This window comes from Carya illinoinensis, chromosome 11, assembly GCF_018687715.1.
Source record: "Carya illinoinensis cultivar Pawnee chromosome 11, C.illinoinensisPawnee_v1, whole genome shotgun sequence".
NCBI lineage: Eukaryota > Viridiplantae > Streptophyta > Magnoliopsida > Fagales > Juglandaceae > Carya > Carya illinoinensis.
In genome coordinates, this window is record NC_056762.1 from 21,534,240 (window position 1) to 21,557,929 (window position 23,690).

At 36.3% G+C, this 23,690-nt stretch overlaps 2 protein-coding genes across 3 annotated transcripts; one reads left to right on the forward strand and one right to left on the reverse strand.

Moving 5' to 3' along the window:
- Window positions 1-203: 203 nt before the first annotated feature.
- Window positions 204-13,611, forward strand: LOC122282849. Of its 2 annotated transcripts, XM_043094897.1 has the most exons (8): window positions 207-477; window positions 595-663; window positions 780-809; window positions 2,235-2,267; window positions 5,387-5,457; window positions 6,033-6,114; window positions 12,935-13,027; window positions 13,229-13,611. In XM_043094897.1, exons 1-8 carry the CDS (start codon window positions 352-354, stop codon window positions 13,283-13,285), a joined length of 561 nt encoding a protein of 186 aa, XP_042950831.1. In that variant the 5' UTR covers window positions 207-351; the 3' UTR covers window positions 13,286-13,611. The 2 variants fall into 2 exon arrangements, with proteins under 2 accessions (XP_042950832.1, XP_042950831.1); XM_043094898.1 differs by lacking the exons at window positions 780-809; window positions 2,235-2,267 and having other exon boundaries at window positions 204-477.
- A 2,804-nt stretch (window positions 13,612-16,415) lies between these two features.
- On the reverse strand, window positions 16,416-17,633 carry LOC122282292. The gene is made up of 2 exons (XM_043094250.1): window positions 17,125-17,633; window positions 16,416-16,887 (listed from the first exon to the last, which is right to left on the reverse strand). Exons 1-2 carry the CDS (start codon window positions 17,631-17,633, stop codon window positions 16,416-16,418), a joined length of 981 nt encoding a protein of 326 aa, XP_042950184.1.
- Between the last annotated feature and the right edge of the window lie 6,057 nt (window positions 17,634-23,690).

Below are 23,690 nucleotides of genomic sequence, written 5' to 3' on the forward strand. Positions count from 1 at the left end.
AATCGAACTGCCTTTTTATTATAAGAGAAATCCTAAACCCACTGAGAATGGTTCCTAATAGTGTGTCCAAATTACTTTTTTTTTATTTAGTAATTAAAGAAATATGTTTTAATGATGTTGTAATTTAAAAAAAAAAAAAAATTAAGAATATAAAAATAATGAATGAAAAAAATTAATAATAAGTAAAAAAATTTGCTCTTTTCTCGGGACCGAGCTCGCGCCACATCCTCGCGCACCGCTCTTATGGGACTCACGCACCGCATGCCTCATTTTGAATTTTTGAGTGAGTTTCCCTTTGGTTTTGAATCTTGATCTCTCTCTGGGGCGCGCTTCGTGGGTAATGTTAAAAAAATGGAGAAAAACGGTGAAGTAGAAGAAGGTCCATCCTCTACTCTTCCGATAGGAACGAGGCATTCAGATTTGAAGAAATCGTTTAAGCTCGCCCTTCGCTCTCTTCTCACTGCCTGTTCCAACCAAGTAACTTTATTCAACTCATTTCACATTTTAATTTTCTATTTTCCACATTTTTTCCTTGCTTCAAAAAAAGATTAATTAATTTTGCTTACGCTCATTTGTTTATGATCGAACTTTTAGGAATTCTGCAACGCATTCCCAAGGTTTACTGCTGCGGAGCAACAACCTCTCCACCGCCTATTCATTCAGGTATTATATTTACATACTTTGATGCAATCGATTAGGGCTTACTCTTATTTGTAAAACTAATAATCTTCTCTTTGCCGTGGTTTTTGTTGTTATTGTTGTATCAAAACATTTTTCAGGTCGTTACTTCCTTGCATGAAAATATTGAGGTAACACTTCCTTAGTAATCAGATTACCCTTTTTCTTATGAATCCTACCCTAATTTATTTGTGTTTGTTGGCTTTTGGTAAACATATTGAATAGTGATGTTATATAGCAGTGCATTCTTCAGAAGATGTATGCCTACGTAGCCACTAAAGCCATTTGTCAAATTGTTTGCTTTTGTGCGTAGCTGAGTTTGTGTTGATACTTAAAGACCAAGTGATCTTTCAAGCTCATTTAAGGAACGCGTAGGCCACTAAAGCCATTTGTCAAATTGTTTGCTTTTATGCATTGTTGAGGTCGTATAAATTCTTAAAGACCTAGTGACTTCCAAACTCAGATAAGGAAAGCTAATGAAGGCTCTGTGTACTTTTTCCTTTCACATTTGATCGTGAGTTTCAGGTTTAAAATGATATTTTAATATTGGGTGGAGGACAATGAGATTCTTTTTGAGTTGCTAGGGTTTCTAGGCAATGGGCATTGATTAAAATAAACAATATTTGACTTCTGAAGAATTTTGGCATTGGTGATTTAGGCAATAATCGAACAACCGGTAAATGTGTTCTTTCATTGGCCTGCTAATGTGCTGAAGCTGTTTAACTATTTTTTTCTTATATATATATAGTTCGGCCATTGACTGATATCAGTATCTGGAGTCGCACTAATTTTTTATGACGAAAAATCCTGGAGACCATGCAAATGCAATATGTCTTTAACCCGATTAAACCCAGACATGTATAACACGTCTCCATCGCACAGATACTAATAAAGTCACTCCGTGTATGTGCTTGGATTTTTGGCTTCATGGCTTCATAGCCTAACTTGAATCCTTCACATGGTTCATATGAAACAGCTGCAAGTAAATACAGTTGCTTGTTGGATGTGGTACCAAAGAGTACTTACCCTTCTCCAGATATTCTATCCCTTCTAGCTACGTATAGGGGGAAGAGTAGTGAGATTAACTAGTTTGTTTGACATTGGAGGAGGTGGTCTTGCCCTGTTGTCCAGAAGATATAACCTCATGTGCCAAAGCATGAATTGTGCTGCAGTCACTAAACGATTTCTGCCGGCCACCAATCAATTAGATAATGTGTTGTTGAATGTGTTCTGTCTTGGATCACCAACAGGCATCAAATGAATGAATAAAGAAAGCAATAAGGCACATGATTTAAAATTAACCTCATGTTTGGTTCTTGTTATTCCATTTGTGTTCCTTAATGAATTTAGCTAAAACATAATTCTTTGTATGGGTTTTCCTGGTAGTTGTTTTATGCTATACTAAGTAACGCATTAGATCACTGTTTCCTAAATACCTCTCTTATTAACTTTATGCAGAATGCATAAGGTTCTTAATTTTGTGACTCGTGACAATTTCCTATTTTAATATTATTTCCACCTCTAAATTTTGACACTAATCTATTTGAGTTTTGCAGGATGAGTTTGAGTCTCTGTGTCTTGAAACGCAGGTAATGATTTTATTATCATCTCTGATGTCATCCCCTTTTTTCCCCTTCTGCATTTCCCTACACGGCTATCTGCATAAAATTTTCACAAGTTGTGCCTTATCTGTCATAGAAATGAAGTAGGTTTGTCTCCATCACTCCTACATGAGTTTTGCTTAATTTAGTAGGAAAAAAATCATTATTGATGGAGGCCATTTTGACCATCTCAGGTCCTATGACCTGATATTATTTAGATAGTCCATGTATTTCTTTCTGGTTACTCTTTTTAGGGCCAATTTGGTAACTGCACCACATTTGTGCCATTCGTGTTTATGGATAGTGCTGTATTTGAGCCGGGCTCGGGTGAGCTTAAGCTTCCCAAGGTCGGCTTGTCTAGTAAGTTAATGGGCTTGGGTTTGGAGCCGAGCCCCAAATTCTAGCTGAGCTCGGCTTGTTTAAATGAAAAATGAGACCAAGCTCGGCTTGAGTTCAGCTCGACTCGGCTTGAGATGTTGGTTTTTTTAATTGCAATTTTCCTAGCATGAGCTTATTAATTATTAATAATGCATATGAATACTAAATATGCATATTACTTATATAAGATACTACTAATAACACGCGATAAGTGATAACTATAGGTAAGCATAAATACTATTATATTGCTATGGCCTCATTTGGATTCGGAAGGTGTTTCATTTCATCTCATCATTATAACTTTATCAAATTCCCATAAAAAATATAATAAACAATTCAACTTTTTCAAATCCCAAAACAATTCTAATAATATTTTATTTAACTTTTATCTTTTATCTAAGACCATCTCATCTCATCTTAGGATCCAAACCAGCCCTATGTCTATATGTAATCATAAATTCTTGTATGGCATTTGATAAGTTATAGCTAATATTGTATACACATAGCATAAATACATAACATATGTATTCATCATAACTTATGTATGATATATGTGCATATAGTATATGTAGTGAACTAATACATATATAATATAATGTATATATAGTTGTGTATATATGTATAAACATATATGAGTTGATCTTTATATGAGCTTGCATCATTTAATAATCGAGTCTAATTCTTTGTTTGCGAACAACCCATTTAATAATCAAATTGAGTCAAATTCAATATTAATCGAGTCGAGTTCGAGCTGCCTGTCGAGTAGCCTTGTTCATTTACAGCCATATTATGCAAGCACCATGACAACTTCGTGAACAATTAAAAACTAGAAAGCATAGGTAGTCTATATTGTTTATGTGCAGATTATATACCCAAAACCTCTTATGTAACATTTTGACTTGAGATATGCACTAAAAAATGAACATTGAATTAGGATATATTATACTGCAGGCTAGTTTGTGATTGTAACCATTGAGTTATGATTTGAATGCCATGTTGTAAAAAATTAGCCATGGAGAGTTTGGCACTTGGTGATTTCTAAAACATAGAATTTATAGGTTGTTATGATTACAGTGATGTTCATTACATATTTTACTTCATGGTTGCTTGCCCGGTTGTGACTGGGCAGAGTGGCAACTTAGTAAAGTAAATCAAGATCCCCTGCCCTTGATTTAAGAGCCATACTTTTGCTTGGAGTTTTTAAGTTTGTGTAAGGTCTAGTTAGCAGTTATAATTATAATTATTAATTTTTTTTAGTTAATTAAGCAGGTGTTTTGGATGTGATCAAGAGTCTTAGGGCTAGTTTGGAAACACAAGTGTCCTCAGCTATTCTCAAATATTATCAGATTTTTCCTTCCCAAACATTAGTCAAATACAAAACACTTTTCAATTTCAAATCTTCAACTTTTTCATCAAATCATTGCCTAATAATTCAACTTTCCCAAACTCCCAAACAAAACACAAAAAACAATACAACTTTTTCAAATTTCAAAACAAAAATAATATTAAAAAATAATATTCAAACAATTTTTTAACTTTATCATATTTTTACTCAAACTTTTTTCTCTCCTTTCCCAAAACCCAATAAAACATCTTAACACAAACCATTTCACTATGATTCATAGATATTCTGAGATATTCTAAGCGTCCAAACGAGCCCTTAGTGCCATTTTGATCGAATAAATACTCCTTACTCTGCCTAATGTGGTATATCAGTCTCATATTTGCTTAACTTCCACATTTTATACATGTTTTGCTGAAGTGCACAGTTACCATGGCTTTAGGTAGGCTGAAATTGTTCACTTGGCTGTCGTGAATTTTCACTCATGCTATCCAAGAGCTGATCTGGTATCTCAATATTTATACAACAGGCTCTTGGTGGATTCCTCAAATGTCTCTTTCTCCCAAAAGAATGTATGAAGTAAATGTTGACAGTACCTCGTGCATTCACATATTAGAACTATTTATAGAAACCTAGAATAAAAGTTGTAACTTTGGCCATACAAGTCTATTGGGTTGGATGCAGAGGGGACTGGTTAGGAAACAGCTCCTCTTTTACATATTAACAGTGTAACTTTAAGTGAAGATAATTTCATGGCATAAATGTGAGTCGTCAAAGTTTGAGTCACTTCTAATATCAGGAAGGTATAAGTCTTAGTCTTTCTTATTAATAGATGAGAATAATAGGTGTAGTTGGTGGTTGATGATTAGGATGAAGATGAGGAGAGAAGTAAATAAGGATCTATATTAACTTACGCTTTTTCTTCTCTCTCTCTCTCTCTCTCTCTCTCTCTCTCTCTCAGAAGATATCAAAATGTGAGCGTAATGTTTCTATGAAATTGATTTGAAAGGAGTAATCTTGCACTTGCAATTGAAGATTAGTAAGCAGCATGTAATTATGCATTTTATGAGGTTTACCTGTCTATATAAAGAGGATTGCAAGTCTCCTTAATTTTGGACAATGGCCATGTATAATGTTCAGGTGACACTGCAATGTAGAAGGTATTACCATCTTAGATGTATCATACGACTTTCAGCCAGAAATGTTATATTATTGGCACAACACTTCAGAATCATTTGATTTTTCATATGCCTTAGGGCACATATCATGGCGTACTAACTGAATTTCTCTTCATGGTAGCCCATATGGTTGTTGCTAGCATGTTCCTTTCTTTTTTCTAATTGCAGCCCTGTTAGTTTTGTCATGCCAAATTTACATCTACATGCAGGTGGGAGCCACTCTAGATTCCGTAGAGCAACTTGTTGAAGAACAGAGTCTGGACTCATTGTTTTTGAATAAGTAGGTATCTTTAATTTGTGATTAATGTGCATTCAAATATATGGTTGGTTGGAACTTATATAATTTATATATATATATATATATGGTTGGTTGGCTGGCCATATTGCCAAGAACAGCTAGATTGATGTCAGTATTGTTATTGGTTAAAATTTATTCGAGGAATTATGAATATCTGTAGATAGTTTTATTTGCTACCATAACCCACGCAAGAAGCTTCTTTTTAATAACTCTAAAACCGTTGTGGAAAGTCAGCAAACCTTCTAAGCTTTCAAAGCATTCCAACATAATCATATTCTGTATATGGCACTTTGGACCCACTTTGCAAACATTGACCAGAAGTTATTTAAAACTTTAGGAGAAGGTTCTGTCATTGGTGGCATGCACTTTATAGTTTAGTCACAACAATGCTCTCAAAAGATTTGATGAGGACTATGCATCAGCAATATGTTATACTGGTTAGAATGGCATGAAATTTTTTCTTTGATCTATTTGCATTACAATATTTATTTGTTACAATTTTAGGGTGCCTGACAAGGTGATCATCTTATTTCAAGGGACTAATGACTCAAATGCAGGACCAATGTAATGGATGTTGCTGGAAATCTTTCAATAGAAAAGAAGAACGAGATCCAATTATTGACGGGTATGCTGGATATGGTATGTAAGATTTAAAAAGTGCTCAATTTCTCCATTTTGGCTATCATTATTCATAGATAATTTTACTTATGGCACGCTTGTTTCTATTGTGGATGTGATAGATGTCAAAATAGTGTGAAATGGCCGAAATGAATTGGCCTTGAGTTCTGTAAATTAGATATATAGACTTTACAAGGATGCTATACGTGGAAAGCAAATAAGTTCCTGCATGATTCTAGTCCTATACATGTAAACTATAATCTGTCAAATAATGTATGCTAATTGTACAGAATAATGAATGGAGAAATAAGGAAACAATTGTGGGCTAAAATGAGGAAAGAAGTGTGGACAGCAAAGCTGTCCGTTGACAGCCCCCCTCAAATTGATGTAGGTTGATCAACAAGCATCAATTTGCTACTTAGGAAGCAATGTTGATGACGAGTGAGAGCCTTGGTGAAGATATCAGCAATTTGTTGTTCAGTGGAAATATGTGAAAGAGTGATAACACAAACTTCAAAGGCTTCACGAATAGAGTGACAGTCCACTTCAATATGCTTTGTGCGCTCATGATATATAGGATTGGTCGTGATCTGAATGACACTTGTATTATCGGCATGTAGAGGTGTAGGATTGATATCAGAAAAATCTAACTCAGCCAGCAAACCTTGAAGCCAAATGGTTTCAGAACAAGCAAGAGACATCTCCCAGTGCTCAGATTTCGTAGATGACTTAGAGACTATGTCTTGCTTCTTAATTTTCCAGGAGATCAACGCATCACCTAAGAACACACACCAACTAGTGATGGAGCAACGAGTATCCGCACAACCAGCCCAATCAGCATCACTATAAGCAGCAAGGCGAGTATAATTGCTTGCAGGGAAGAATAACCCACAGGCAGAAGTGCCTTGAACATAGCGGATGATCTACGGACAGCAGCCAAATGAAGATGATGAGGAGTTTGAAGAAACTGGCTAACTTGCTGTACAACAAAAGAAATGTCCAGTCTAGTAATGGTTAGGTAAAAAAGGCTACCCACCAACTTCCGGTATAAACTGGGATCAGCAAGCAAGTCACCCTCCTCTTTGCAAAGCTTGACGTTTAATTCCATGGGATTATCAACAGAATTAGCCTCTTGTAGGCCAGTTGTAGCCTCCAAGTCACCAGCGTACTTATGTTAATTGAGGGAAATACTAGAGAGACTATGATGCACCTCAAGTCCAATAAAATATGTGAGAAACCCAAAATCTTTTATATGAAAGGACTCTGAGAGATGAGTTTTGAGCTGGCCAAGTAAAGCAGACGGAACCAGTGATCACAATTCCATCAACATAAACCAAAAGAACAACAATACCCATGTCTGTATCTGATGAAACAAGAAAGTATCATACTTGCTTTGTTTGAATGAAAATTATAATAAAGTGGTGCAAAATTTATCAAACCAGTCCCTCGGAGCTTGTTTGATACCAAAAAGAGAGCGATGAAGCTTACACACGTGTAGTCGGAGAGGGAAACAATCCTGGAGTTGGCTTCATATAAATACACTCTTTAATATCCCAATGAAGAAAAACATTTTTGACATCCATTAGATAGAGTGGCCAATCGCTAGAAGCAGTAAGAGCTAGAATCGTACGAACAGTAGTCATTTTAGCCACAGGAGCAAAGGTCTCTTCATAATTGACACCATATCCTGATTATTCCCAAGTGCAACAAGCCGAGCTTTGTAATGATCCAAACTGCTATCAGATTGGAACTTGATGGAGTAAACCCATTTGCAACCTAGAGGAACCATAGTGGGAGGACATGGCTCAATGTCCTAAGTGTGATTGGCCTCTAGAGCGGCAATTTTTTCTTGCATAGCTTGTCGCCAACAATCATGCTTGGCAGCGTGTGAGTAGTATGTGGGAATATTAAAATTGGACAATGTAGTAGTAAGAGCTGAAATAGAATTGTCAGAACTGGAAGAAGGAAATCCATACCTATCCGGGGGTATGGACACTCGAGGAGAGCGACGTACCAAAGGCGTTGGAGGTGCTGCAACTGACTGAATTTGGAGCATGGTACGATCAGATATCGGTTGAGCCACTGGAAGAGACTGTGGGTAGGAGTATCTCGTATACACAAAACCTGGTTTAAAGCGAGAATGGACTGGATGACCATCTGAGAACGACTACTCAAAGGAGGGGAGAACCACAGTAGAAGAGGATGACACAGAGGACATAGGAAAGAAATATTTATTTTCAAAGAAAATAACATTCCTAGAATTGCGTGTATGATGTAATGTAGGATCATAGCACACAAACACCTGTTGACACATTATATCCCAAGAAAGCATATCAGACATATTGAGTAGATAATTTATGTTGCTTATGAGGAGGTAAACGAACAAAACATACACAACCAAAGGTATGAAGGTTATCATAACTAGGTTGCTTAACAAATAAGCGGAAATAGGGAGACTCCATATTTAGGACTTGAGAAGGCAAACGATTAATCAAATGAGTAGCTGTTTTCAGAGCCTCGACCCAAAACATGGATGGAACAAAAGATTCTAACAAGAGAGTACGTACTGCATATAGGAGATGACGATTTTTGCGTTCAGCTACTCCATTTTGTTGAGGAGTAGAGGGACATGAACGTTGATGAATAATATCCTTAAAAGCCAAGAATGCCTAAAACTCAATAGACAAATATTCACCACTGAAATCTATGCTCAATGTCTTAATAGAAGTAGAAAATTGATTGCTAACATACGGTAAAAATTTAGTAAACGTATGAAAGACTCTAAATCCCAAGTAAATTTGCTATGATCATCAATGAAAGTCACATATTATTTAAACTTTTCATGTGAACTAAGCGGAGAAGGTCCCCAAACATCACCACGGATAAGATCAAAGCAGTGAGATGCTCTACTAGCATGCAAAGGGAAGGGAAGAGTTTTGCTTTTACCAAGTTTGCAAGAAGCACATTCAAGAGATAAAGAAGAACGGTCTTTATTACCAAGTAAATCAGAGTTCAATATATGAGATAAGATTTGAGTATTGGGATGGCTTAAACGACGATGCCATACCATACTAAGATTTGAAACATTATTACAAGCAAAAGACTTAATAGAAGAAGTCGGAGAAAAAACGGGAACATGCAAAAACAGTGGAAACAAGCGCCACACTTTAGGTCCCTTCACGATCTGCTCCCCCGTTACCTGGTCCTGCACAACACAACCAACACCAGAAAAATCAACAACACAATTATTAACTAATTGGCAAACAGAAATAAGATTCATGAAAAGCTAAGGAGCAAGAAACACATTAGTGAACTTAGAAGATGCATCTTCGACAACATTTATGGGCAAAGAGTTGCCATTGGCAGTCTGAATAGCAGATTGACCAACATAGGGCCAGACATGGCATAAAGCAGTGGGATTATTAGTCAAGTGATTAGAGACCCAGAGTCCACGTACTAGAGTTTAGTAGAATTGTTATCTTGGAATCCCATTGTTGATAATGCCGAAATGAGCATTTGTTGCACCATGTCTGGGGTGCAGTAATTCGTTACAGGAGGTGCAGGAACAGAGGATGCATCGGAAGGAGAGCCATATGCTGCAGAAGTTGCTGCGGGAGGAACAGTAACCGAAGTTTGAAATGCTTGGGCCTGACGATGCTGAGGGCGAGTATGACACTCTTTGATAATGTGACCCTTCTTCTTGCAATAAGAGCAGAATTTCTTAGGACAATTGGTTGCGATATGCCCATATTTCTTGCAGCAGAAAGATTGCAAGTTTTTAGAAATTATAGCTGGTCCTCGTCCGTGGGCAGCATAAGCTACAATTGTCATCCTATAACTGCCATGAGATTACTCTAGGATAGCTTGAGAACTAAGATGTTCTTCGCGAAGTAACTCACCAAAATAAACATTAAGAGAGGGAACAGGAGATCTATTTAGTAAAGAGGAGCGAACATATTCATATTCCAGACGTAGTTTCATAAGAAACTGATCACGTCGGCTAGTCGCGTGAAGAGTCTGAATAGTTGAAAGAGCGGCAATAGGAACATCCGCTGTAACCAAATTAGCATATTCATGCCAAAGAGTCAGAAAGGTCAAGTAGTAGTCCTGGATGAAAAGACTACCCTGTTGAAACATGGCAATCGCATGTTCTAACTGAAAGCGATGAGCATCATTATCTTGATGATAAACCTTTTTCAAGTAAGCCCACATAAATTGAGCAGAGCGATGGGGCCGCAAGTTGGCGACAATATAGGGCTCCACTTAACCAAGAAGCCAAGACATGATGCGTGCATCAAGCACAGCCCATGATGGAGAAGACCCGACATCCTGAGATTTTTCAGAAGCGGATGGTTTGGCAACATCTGTACCATCAATATGACCCCAAAGGTCTTTGCCCTTGAAGAAAAGTTCAAACTGAAATGCCCAGATGGAATAATTTGTGCCCGTAAACTTGACACACAGGTGCAGAATCCATAGAAAAAATAAATAGAACCTGAGACAAAAATGGACCAAAAAGCTACTGTGCTGTACTGAGCAAAATAAAAGAGCCAAGAGCAAAAAAATGGAAGACCCACGTGCTGAAAAAAATAGAGAAGCCGAAAAATAAAACAAACCAAAGGATCGGGTCACCACGCAAGAGGAAAAATGCATGTTGGCTGCACCACGTGAGAAGGACAACTGCACCTCTACTCAGAAATTGCCGAGAAGAACACCAAAAAACCAAACAGAGGCTGCCCGAAACACCAAGACAACCTGCAGAACACTGTTTCGAGAGACCTGTTCCGAGATGATGGTGCCGAGAAGGACAGATCACTGTGCCGAGAACAACCAAGCCAGCAAGAGACCAGAACCACCAAGGGAAGGCTGCGCTGACAACCACCAAGCCACAGAAGTGCCGAGAGGCACAGAACAGAACCACCAGAAAGATAATCGAGAAAAAAAAACACGGGTGCACCCAGACTTGACGGAAACACAGAAGCTCTGAAACCGAGAAGAGAAAAAAATTCGAGGGAAGAAAAAAAAATTACCAGGCTCTTGATACCCTGTCAAAATAGTGTGAAATAACGGAAATGAATTGGCCTTGAGTTCTGTATATTAGATATATAGACTTTACAAGGATGCTAAACGTGGAAAGCAAATAAGTTCCCCATGATTCTAGCCCTATACATGTAAACTATAATCTGTCAAATAATGTATGCTAACTGTACAGAATAATAAATGGAGAAATAAGGAAACAATTGTGGGCTAAAAGAAGGAAAGAAGTGTGGACAGCAAAGCTGTCCGTTGACAATAGAGTCGGGTATATCTTCATTGGATGAAGAGACTCTAGCTCGATGACTTTGTTTAAAACCTTTTTATTCATCTCCTGTTCTTCCCCTTTCAGATCAGGATGAGCCTGTAGATCTCTTGGTATAAAATCTTACCCCAGAAAGGATGGTGCTTAAGGCCATAAATTTGATATGTGCAAATGATATCCATATAATTGACCACTAGACTAACTCCCAGGGGTTGGCTCAAGTCTAGGGGTTTGGTCTAGTGGTAAGAGCCTTGGTCTTGGGGGTATTCTCTCCTCAAGTCTAAGGTTCGAACCCTTGGAAGCAAACAATATCTAAGGGCCACCTCTAATGGGTGGAAAGGTGATAATTACCTGATCTGTGTGATGTGGGTGTTACATGAAATTGGGGTTTAAGCGAGTCATACACATGCATTTGCATGGCATCCGGGGTTTCATGTCATCAAACCACTAGATCATGCATATTGCAGAATTAAAACATTCCATGTTAAATGAGAGAAAGTTGTTATTAGAAAGACCGTTTCGCTCCTATCTGAAGGAAATTTCTCTCTAAAATTAGGTTTCTCTCACCTATAGGATTGATCCTTTCCTTGTTCCACCTTTTTATTCCTCTAACTCTCCTAGGGTGCAAAAATGGATCACATGTTACATTGCAGTTTGGGGTCCTGGCCTGCTATAAAATCCAATGGAATGCATCCAAGATAATTATTTGTGTTCCTCAAAACAAAAAGCTAGGTTGGGGATTCTCTTTTTAAATTTATTGATTTTGCCCATTAAACAACTGGTGCAACAAGTGGAGTTTCTACTCATGACAGAAGATCATAAACACTCGAGCACTAAAATGTTTAAATATGCACTATGGATACATTATTTGACATCATATAATTGTTATTTAAGTTAGTTTATGAATAAACATTACGAATTCATGTCACCAGTCAACTTCGGTTGATCTGATGACAAGTGATTTCTGACCCAGTGACCAGCTGGGTCATTTAGTGGTCCAGGTACATTTGCTCACTTACTTTTCTTGTTTCTGTTTGGACATTATTTTGTTTCAAAATGTTTCTTTGCTCACTGGAATTGGTTTTCAATGGTATAAAAAAATGGGGGCGAGAGATTAGATTTTATAATTTATATATAATATTGTTATTGCTTGATCCTTATAGTCTTTGTTTCTGTTGACGTATTTTTTGTTTCTTTTGTTTTTAGCCTTTTTCAGTTTTCCTCTAGCTGAAAAGGGAAGTTAAGGTAGTTACTGTGCAGTATAATTTTATAGTGTCCTTTGGAAAACTGAAAAATGGGTCAGTAGTGAAATTGATACTCCCTGACCAGAAATATTAGTTGAGTTCCTAGTTGGCTTTTGTTTTTGGCTATCATGAATTAGATTTTTCCTTAAAGATCATGAGTTAATTTTGCTGTATGATGAGCCTCAGTGGAACTGATTTTGTTCGCCTCATTGGAATGTTAATGCCTCCTTCTTTTTGTTCTTTTATTGTTTATATTATCAAGTCGTGGCATGGAAACTTACCCTACTTCGTTCACTAGGCTGAGAAACGGAACAGCCTTATCCGTGCTCGTGTTGAACACCTCAGGCAAGGAATGCAAGATGTCTCGGGCATGGCAGATGCCTTAGAGAAGGTGCAATATCTATATCTCTACTTCAACCTCTTCCCCCGCCCTCCCACCCCTATCCATGAAAGACCAAAACAATAGGGAAAAATTAAACCAAAAAAAAAAAAAAAAAAAGGGAAAGAAAATAAAGCTTGATTGGAATTTGTCTTGATAAGTGTTTGGTGGTGATTAATTAAATTGGTTTTTAATGTGCTAATTTTTTCGCAGTTGAGAAGCAGGAGTTTAAGTTACGCATGCAACAGCAATGCCATCCATGATCCTTGATTTGTGCGGTAGATGTATTTTGCAGCTATTGACATAGCTGCCTCCCTAGCTTGCGCGTCTATCTTTCCTTTGGCATGTCCTGTTTTCACAATCAGAATGTCCCTGACTGCTGCTAGTTGTAATATAGCATCTGTAAAAGAATCTTATATAGCAGCTCCTACGTATTATGGCTACTAGACAGTCTAGACTAGACCCTTTTTTTTTTTTTTTTTCGTTGGTTTGGGATAGAGAAGCTGAGAAGTTTTACCCTATTGATCCCATGTTAATATTTATATTGCCTTTTGGCTATTTTATTTAAGGTAAAATTTAAGGCTGGTTTGGTCAAATTATTTTATCTTATCTTATATAATCATTATAATTTTTCTAATCATTACAATTTTTCAAAATTTTCATACTAAATATAATAAATAATTTAATTTTTTTAAATCTCAAAATAAAATTAATATTAAAAAATTATATTATAATAATATTTTATTCAACTTTTAACAAAATTTCTTATTTCATCTCATCTGAACTGTGTAACCAAATAATGAGTCATACACTTCCTCTGCAATTGGTTTTTGTGCAGTATTTTAGGAATAAGGTCTGATGTCAATTTTTTTCTTCCAAAATACGTGGCCTAATACAAGTTGTCAAGTATCAATCGTAATTTTTTAAAATGTAAAGCAAAAGTCTTTAAAAGAAATAATAATAAAAAAGTTATAATAAAAATTGCAAAAAATAAAGGAAGCCATTGTTTTGGGGTGGCGCCTTAGCCACCATTGATGGCCATGTTGTGGCCACCCTCGACCATGTGGGTGGCCGTATTCATGCCAACTCTTGGAGGCCAGGTAGAGCTTGGATGCCTCTATAGGTAGTTGGCCCTATGGAAGTGGCCACTATCCTACATGTGGTGGCCAGAACTTGGTCATTGATCGTGACTTGATGCAACTGGTGGGTGGGTGACATTATTGTGCTTCGCTTTTTTTAATTTTGATTTTCATTATAAAAACAGTTTTTTATTATAAAAAAAATATTTTTATCCCTTTTAAAGAATTTTGAATTTTTTTTGAAGAAATTAATGCCAATATGTGATAATTTGTGATTGGGCACACACACACACACACATATATATATATATATTTTTTTAAATGAAACTGAATTTCATTGATAATATAATACATTGCATCAAATTACTCAATACAGTGGATTGAATACATGAAGGAATTTCTTCCAATGTATACTTGTCTTCATCAAGGTTAAGCCTAACTCTTGCCAATATATGTGCTGCCATATTAGCCTCTCTATTTGTATGAACAACATACCATGGTCAGAGCTATTAATACACCTTTGGCATATGCAATTATTAAACTACCTAAGCTCAAATCTGTTTCAACCTTGTTTGCCATGAGTACAACTTGCATAGTATCCCCTTCAAATATAACCTTTGACAATCCCATCCCTTTGCAAAAAAGTGAAGGTAATAGAAAACCATAGGTTTAGCAGTGAATGACATAGCTCATTGGTCTAGGAGCTTGTAATGTGCCAATCACCTACCCTTAAAAGTCTTTAGCAATCACTCCAATGCCAATCCTTCCTTTCGAAAATTTTGTTGCGGCATCCCAATTTATCTTAGAAACTCCCTCATTTGGTTTCTGCCATGTCCTTTGTACATGGGGTTGAACAATTTTGTTTAGTGCTGAAGTGACCTGGTAGTTAGCATTCCTATAAGCCTGAAATTCATCTTTGGCAGCTTGAGATAGAGCCATCGGGTGTCTAAATCCCTTTCCATGGATGACTTCATTCCTTCTGGACCATAGCAGTCTTGCTATAATAGTAGCTTCCTCTAGTTCTTCATGTTGCAGACATTTAGTTAACTTCTTCCATGTGTCTCTAAATTGATCACTTTGAATTGTCATCTTCTGGATCTTTTTGTAGCTCAACTCCATACATCCCTAGCAGTTGGACATCCCCATAGCACATGACCTATTGTTCTAGCAGCTAAACCACACACTTGGCATGCATCCACTTCCACAACATGCCTCTTCATTAGATTGAATAATGTAGGAATGGCTTCCTTGCATGCTCTCCATATGAAAACTTTAACCTCATTCTGGATCTTCAACTTCCATATAGCTTTCCAATCTTCAAGTTGCTCTCCTCCACAAGAGGTCTCACCAACATAATTATTTTCAAGCTCTTTGTGCAGGTGGTAAGCACTCCTCACTAAGAAGATGCCATTTGTCGTGGGCAACCAAACCAACTATCTTCCTTACCCCCTTACTATTAGGAATAGTTTGAATTAAAGTAGCCTCATGTGAGTCAAAGAGAGCATTCAAAGAGTTAACATTCCAATTCATCATATGAGGATCTATCAAATCTGCAACACAACCATAACTTTCAGGTAACGCCTTTGGAGATAGGAGCATAATCCCTTGGTATCCACTAGTCACCCTTGATCTTCACCTTCTTTCCATCCCCAATTCTCCAGATTAAACTCTTTTTAAGCAACCTTAAACCAGAATACAAGCTTCTTCATGCATAGGGTGGGTTAAAATCCAACTTTGCCTCCAACAGGTTGCCATGCTTAAAATATTTCTACTTATACACTTGGGTCAGAAGAGATTACGGATCTTGAAGCATTCTCCAACTTTGTTTACCTAGCATAGCTACATTGAAGCTTCTAAAATCTCGAAAACCCAACCCTCCTTTATCCTTTGATTGGCTAACCTTGTCCCATCTCACCCATTGGATCTTGGATTGATCTTCATTGTAAACCCACTAGAATTTTTTCAAGAGTCTATTTAGCTTTTGAGTAATTGTTTGAGGCAGCAGAAAAATACCCATGGCATAAGTTGGGATGACTTGAAGGACTGCCTTAATTAGAACTTCTTTCCCAGCAGTAGATAGCATCTTTGTCTTCCAATTCAAAATCCTTTTCCAAGTCTTATCAATGAGTGAGTGAAAAGCAGCATTCTTTGATCTTCCAATCACAGCAGGCCAATATATTTCTCAAAAGAGCTAGTAGACTTAATTCCAAGCATACTCAAAATGGATCTTTGAGTAGGTTTTGGAGTATTTTTACTAAAAAAATTGAGGTCTTATCCTTGTTAAGGACTTGACCCTAGGCCTTTTCATAAATATCAAGAATCTATGAGATTTTACACCATTCAACCACATTGGCCTTGCAAAAAAGAAGGTTGTCATCAACAAAGAACATGTGATTGATTCTAATTGGACCTTTCCCAATAGGAATACAAGTTATATCTCCATGTTGCTTAGCTTTGAATAATAAAGAAGATAAGGCTTCAACACACAAAATAAACAAGCAAGGTGAAAGGGGATCACCCTTCCTCAAGCCCCTTGAAGGAGAGAAACCGGCTTGTGCCTTACCATTAACCAAGATGGAATAGGAAATAGAAGTTATACAATCCAAAACCATAGAGCACCATCTTTGAGAGAACCCAAGTTTGAGCATAATAGCTTCAAGGAATGACCACTCAACTTCATCATAAGCCTTGCTCATATCTAGTTTGAGTGTCATAAATCCAATTTTTCCCTTCATCCTAGAGTTCATGAAATGGAGAGCTTCATAAGCCACTAGGAGATTATCACTAATAAGCCTGCCAATTACAAATGCACTTTGGTTCATAGAAATAACTTCTAAAAGGATTTCTTTAAGCCTATTAGCTAATGTCTTAGAAATAATCTTGTACACCATATTGCATAGGCTAATTGGTCTAAAGTCTATCACTCTTTGGGGATTTTTTATTTTTGCTATGAGGGATATATATATATATATATATGTATCATTAATCCCATCAATCTTCCCGCCATGGTTCAGAAACCGAAGAGCAAACCTGGTAATATCATTCCCCATTGTCTCCCAATGGCTTTGATAGAAATGTGTTGGAAACCCATAAGGTCCTGGCGAGCCCAATGGGTTCATTTGAAAAGCTGCCTGCTTCACATGTTCCTCAGTAAACTTGGCCAAAAGATACTCATTCATAATAGGAGAGACCTTTGTATATAAGCCAGACAAACAATTATCAAATTGTGAAGGGTTAGAAGTGGTAAATAGGGAAGAGAAATACTTGGTAAAAGTCTCTCCAATCTGCTGCTGATTTGAAACCTCATTGCCTTCCAGGTCCCTAATGCTTTTGATGGCATTAGTCTTTCTCCTTTGAGTGGCTTGCATGTGAAAGAATTTTGTATTCCTATCCCCCATCTTCAACCAATGCTGCTTAACTCTTTGTCTCCATTTAATATTTTCTGCTTCTAACTTATGCTCCACATTCTTCTGTAACTCTTTAACTAGCTCAGCATGCTCTCCCTGACTAGCATCCTGCAGAGCACTTATCATAGACATGCCCCTTCTGATTGACTCACTCAAAAATGAGTAGCACTAATGCTATCCCAAGTGCAGGAGGATGTCGTGTAATAATTAGGAATAAATTCCTAGATCGTCTCCTCAGGGAAAGTTGCTTAAATTTAAACTCGTTAAAAAAATATGAAAAACTTCACAAAGAGAAAATAATATGATGGTATATGCAATGGATGAAAAAGGGTACTAGTCATGGACTAGATTCATGTCTTTTGAATTTTTTGTTTGTTGGATTGGAATGTAAAAGACTAATAAATTAAACTCAGAAATTAATAAAACTAAATTAAGCATTAAACTAAATTAGAAAGTAATTGATAAAACATGAACGGAAAATTTAAAATGCCAAAACCAAGATTCTAGAATTCATCTTTGTAATTAAATCACGAATTCTCAAAATAACACATAACAGTTGTAATCACTATTAAATGAAAACTTAAAGAAGTAAGAAAAATAAATAACATGAAATAAGTAAACAGAAACTCAAAAGTATTCTATAAACTTTAAACTGAAGTTAAATAAAATAGGGAACGAAAAGTCTAAACGAAAACGTCCTTTCACGATTCAATTGAAATTCGAAACGAAAAGGAACAATTTCTCATATATGATGTTTCAGAAAAATTAAAAACAAAAACAAAAGCTTAAAACCAAACCTTTCTTGCAATAAATTAAGATTACACAATTAATGAGAACTTCTAAAGCAATTCTTTATGAAACAAAATAGCACACTTGATTAAAAACTTCTAAAACAATTTCTTTTATTGTATGAAACAAACTAGTAATAAAACAAACTAGTAATGAAACAAACTAGTAACTTAATGGAAATTAAGGTATTACACTTAATGAAATACAATTCTAGAACAAATATTAATACACTAAAAAAATGCTAAAACAACAAAGCTTTGAAACTAAAAGGAGAAACAAAATTTCTTAAAACAAAAAGGAGCTAATTCTTTCAAGTACATAGCAGAAAATTGTGTGTGTTGACAAGTGTTTTTCTAAGATTGAGTTGTCCTCCCTTGTACTCAATTGTACTCTAAAATGTTCTCCCTTAAGCTTCGGTGTGCACCTCCTTTTATAGCCAAAAATCTTGGCTACTTCATCTCTCATTCAATTGGTTTTGCATTCACACCCAACAACCAAGTCTTCAATCTTGCTTTCACACTCATTTTTGGCCACTTGCATTCTTCTTTCTTTATTTTGTGTCTTGCATTGCATTCCTATTTCTTTTGCCGTGTCTTCCATTGTTTTCCTCTTCAATTATTTTATTCAATTGGTTTAGTAATTCAAACCAAACAACCAAGTCCAACATGCCTAACTTCTTGCCTAACTCTTGCCTAACTCCTTGTTCGGTTTCTTCATTGCCGACTTCCTCAATTTGTTTCTTCAATTTGTTATTCAATTTCAGCACATGTTCCTTAATTCACCTACTGCTTTGACCGGTCCAAATTCCCTCACAATTCATTCCAGCACATGTTCCTTCACTCACCCACACGGCTCCTTCCTTTGATTGCAAACTCAAGCACGGCTTCTTCCTTTGATTGCAAACTCAAGCAGCCGACTTCTTCCCTTTTCAATCAACCAAAACAAATCCTATCCAATTAAATTATTCCAGCTTTCAACCCCAGAAAAATCAGCACATGTTTCTCTATTTTTTTCTTCTCATTTCGGTGAACAAAGCTGAATTTTTCTTCCTTCATTTCGGTTGGTTACAGCAGCTCTTTTTATTGCACCAATTCATCACATGTTCCTCATTTCGGTGGAGACCAATTGGTGGACAGCAGCTGCCTTCTTCTTCATATAGTTTCGGTGGACACAAAAACTTCTTGTTGGATTTGATTAAACTTGGTCTCTTGAAGCTCTAAGCCTATATTCATCACCATATATGCTTGGATCCATGATATCTTCATTAAATCACCTTTTTTTGTTGTAGAACAAAGGCCTGGAATAGGCATTGCATGAACAAATGGAAATGAAAAGTAGAGAATCAATAGAAGAGAAAGACATAACCAAACATGCAAGATAAACAAAATATACATATATTTGAAGTATGTGAACTCATAACTCATGCACAAAGAGCAAAGATATGTGTCCAATGAACTGTGATCACGAAAATGAAGACATGTGAAGCCATTCCAATATCGACCTAGTTCAGTTTATTTTGTTTCTCAATTCTAGAGGAACAGATCAAAATGCACAGTAATCAATAGTTGGTAGAATTCAAGCAGAAATTCATGCTTTCAATCAATTAAAATCACAACTTTGATTTATTCATTTTAACCATTTTTCTATTTAAAACCAATAATAATGTCATGATGAATTTAAAATACATTGGTTTTAAATAGCTAAAATGTGCAATATTTCAGCTCAATCACACCCCCCAACTAGCATTTTGCTAATCCTTGAGCAAAATAGTGAAAATTAATTGAGATGAATATTGTATAAAGCTCGAAATTCAAACAAAAAGAATCAAACATAATTCTGAATTCTCACAAAAAATTGATTCGTGACTACTCAACACCATGAGTTGTATCCATAAGGAAAGTCTCAGTAATTGTTCACATAGAATTGGGACAAATGTCATAGAACTCAGATATGTGTGTGTGGCTAAACCTTTGTATGTTCCTCACTAATAAACATGATTTATCATAGGATTTTTCGACCTTAAGATTAATCATTATTGATTCTAACTACCTCAAAGCCTAAGGAACTAGCAGTTTTCACGCCAACTCTGTTTAAAGGTTTATCATTCAATCCCCAAAGTTTTGGGTAACTGTTTCTATCCCTTTATTTAGGAAAACTTACACGATCTTTTTCTTTTCTTTTCTTTTCTTTTCTTTTTTTTTTTTTTTTTTTTTTTTTTTTTTTTTTTTAATATAAGGCTCGGTAGTCCTGCAGTTTACTTCTCTTGTTTTAAATCAATGAACATTAATGAGGAACACTACAAGTGTAAGCATGTGCAAAATGTTCTTTCAAAACTTGCCCTTCATTCTATATAAATCATACTAATTCTCATTTTTGTAAATATCGCATCCCGGTGTTTCAAGTCACTCCTCAACAAGATATGAGGCATCATAAGTCATGTTCTATGCTTAAGGTTGAAAATAAATCTTCACAAAATAATTCCGCTCAACTATTCCACCAAGATACACAAATCTAACAAACATGCCAGAAGTGTGTGTTAATCGTTTATGTTTCAATGCACCTCACAAATTTTATTTATTTATTTATTTTTTATATATATTTTTTATTTTTATTTATTTATTTTTTTTAACACATTTTTAACAGAATTTTAACACATTTTTAACAGAAAACACTCTCCCCAACTAAATGTGACATTGTCCTCAATGTTCAGCAATTGAATATTCGATGATGTATGTTATACAGACATGAATTGGAGCAAGATAAACACTGTAGAACATATATTGAGACGAAAATGATTAAACAGAGAGGAAAAATTCACCTGAGATATTCGAGCGTACACAAGGAGTAGATTTCTGTCAAAGTTAAAAATACAAAAAGCAAAAGAAAGAAAAACAAAACAAACAATGCAAAACAAGCAAGAAAGTAAAAGAAATTTTTTCTTTATTTTTATTTTTATTTTTTTATTTTTTTACTTTTACATAAACTTGAGGTTTTTAGCCTCATGTTTGAGACGCTCATGCTCTTCATACAACATCAGGTCATCCTTATCCATGGGAACTAGCAAGCGAAATGAAGAATTTAAAAGAGATTTCAACTGTTTATTCTTCTACCGAATGATTCCTTCCCTTATGTGAGACTCTTGAACAATTCGTTGAAGTACAACAATTTGTTCTTTAAGTCTTTCAACCTCATGTTTTTGGCTTGTACCTGCTGGGAAAAAGCAACAATGGAGGATGAGTAGCGAGTCCCAAGACTCACCAAGTCGTAGATAGCATCGGAGTCTGACCTATTAGCCATACTATTATTCTCTTGTTGCAACATGGCACTAATGGTAGCTGCAGAAAGGACAGGAGGTTGAGATGCAGAATGTCTCATGGATTGATCTAGAGAAATGCTAGAGGAATGAGCCATTGACAAAAGAATAGAAGGTTTAAAACGAGAATGTTGAAAGAATGCAGATGAGTTTATAGAGATGAGAAGAAAACTTGATGCAGATTTGATGAAATTCAGGACTGATTTTATAGAGATAGCACAAAGAACCAGACGAGCTATCATCCAAGTCAAAGAGTAATGTGATTTCGGTGAAATGACATTTCTTAGAAACTCGGAGCCTTCAATCTCGTTTGTCAACAACATCAGGCAATTTTTTTCAAATCTCCAGCCACTCTTGTCAGGTCACGGACGGATCCAACTATTTTTTTAACTATCTACAGTGTCTACTAACGCACCGTTTTCTTCAGTCCACACCCCCCAACTAGTGAGAGACATAGTTCTCAATGAATCAAACGAAAGAAAACAAAGTGTACAGAACTAAGCAAGCAAAATAAACAATCAACATGAAATATAAAATCAAAGCAAAAGAACAAATAAAAACAAAGCAAGTAAAGAAAACTATAAAGAAGGAGAAACAACTTAAAACACTTCCCTGGGGTCTTGCACAAGCAAGATCTCATCATGTGGATCAAAGACCTTCAGAAATGACTTTAGACGTTGTCCGTTGACAGTGAAGCTATTACCATTCTTCGGATTGACAATGTCTACCGCGCCATGAGGATGAACGGTCTTTACAATGTACGGCCCACTCCATCGGGATTTCAACTTTCTAGGAAAAATATGCAAGTGAGAGTTGTAAAGAAGAACTTCCTGGCCAAGTGTGAAATGCTTTGGATGAATTTTCTGATCATGCAGAATTTTCATGCGCTCCTTTGCCATTTGCACGTTGTCATAAGCATTCCGACGAGCTTCATCCAATTCATTGATCTGCAATTTTCTCAGCCCTGAAGCTTTATCAAGTGACATGTTAACATGCTTTATGGCCCAAAGAACTCGATGCTGAATATCAACAGGTAAATGACAAGCTTTACCATAAACTAATCGATAGGGAGACATCCATAGATTTGTTTTAAAAGCTGTCCTATAAGCCCACAGAGCATCAAGAAGCTTAATCGACCAATCTTTCCTATTAGGATTTACTGTTTTCTCCAGAATGATTTTTATTTCTCTGTTTGCCAATTCAGCTTGCCCATTAGTTTGTGGGTGATAAGGGGTAGAAACTCTGTGTGTGATACCATATTTCTTCACAAGTGTAGAAAATGGTTTATTGCAAAAATGAGAACCCCCGTCACTAATGATAACCTTGGGCATGCCAAATCGAGCAAACAAAGATTGTAAAAATTTTAGTACAACATGATGGTCATTAGTTTTGCAAGCGATGGCCTCAACCCACTTTGAAACATAATCCACAACCAATAAAATATATGTGTTTCCAAAGGAAACCGGAAAAGGTCCCATGAAGTCTATTCCCCAACAATCAAAGATTTCTAAAGTAAGAATGGGGGAAAGGGGCATCATGTTTCTTTTGCTTATGGCTCCCAATTTTTGACAAGACTCACATGCTTTACAAAAATTGTAAGTATCCTTAAACATGGAAGGCCAATAAAAACCGCTTTGCAAAATTTTTGCCACTGTTTTGTTTGCTGAAAAATGACCACCACATGCACCCGTATGACAAAATCTCAATACTGAAGAAAACTCATCATTAGGAATGCATCTCCGAATCAATTGATCCGAACAATACTTGAAAAGATAAGGGTCATCAAAGTAGAAATGTTTTACCTCAGATAGAAACCGATGCTTATCTTGGGTTGACCATTCAGAAGGCATTCGCTCAGTCACTAGATAATTGACTATATCAGCATACCAGGGAGCTCCATCAACCACAAACAGCTGCTCATCCGGGAAACTATCATCAAGAGGAAGGCTGACATTTGAAGAAGGAGATGATGACAATCTAGAGATGTGGTCAGCTACCACATTTTCAACTCCTTTTTCATCCTTTATGTTGATGTTGAACTCTTGAAGTAATAGAATCCATCGAATCAAGCGTGGTTTTGCATCTTT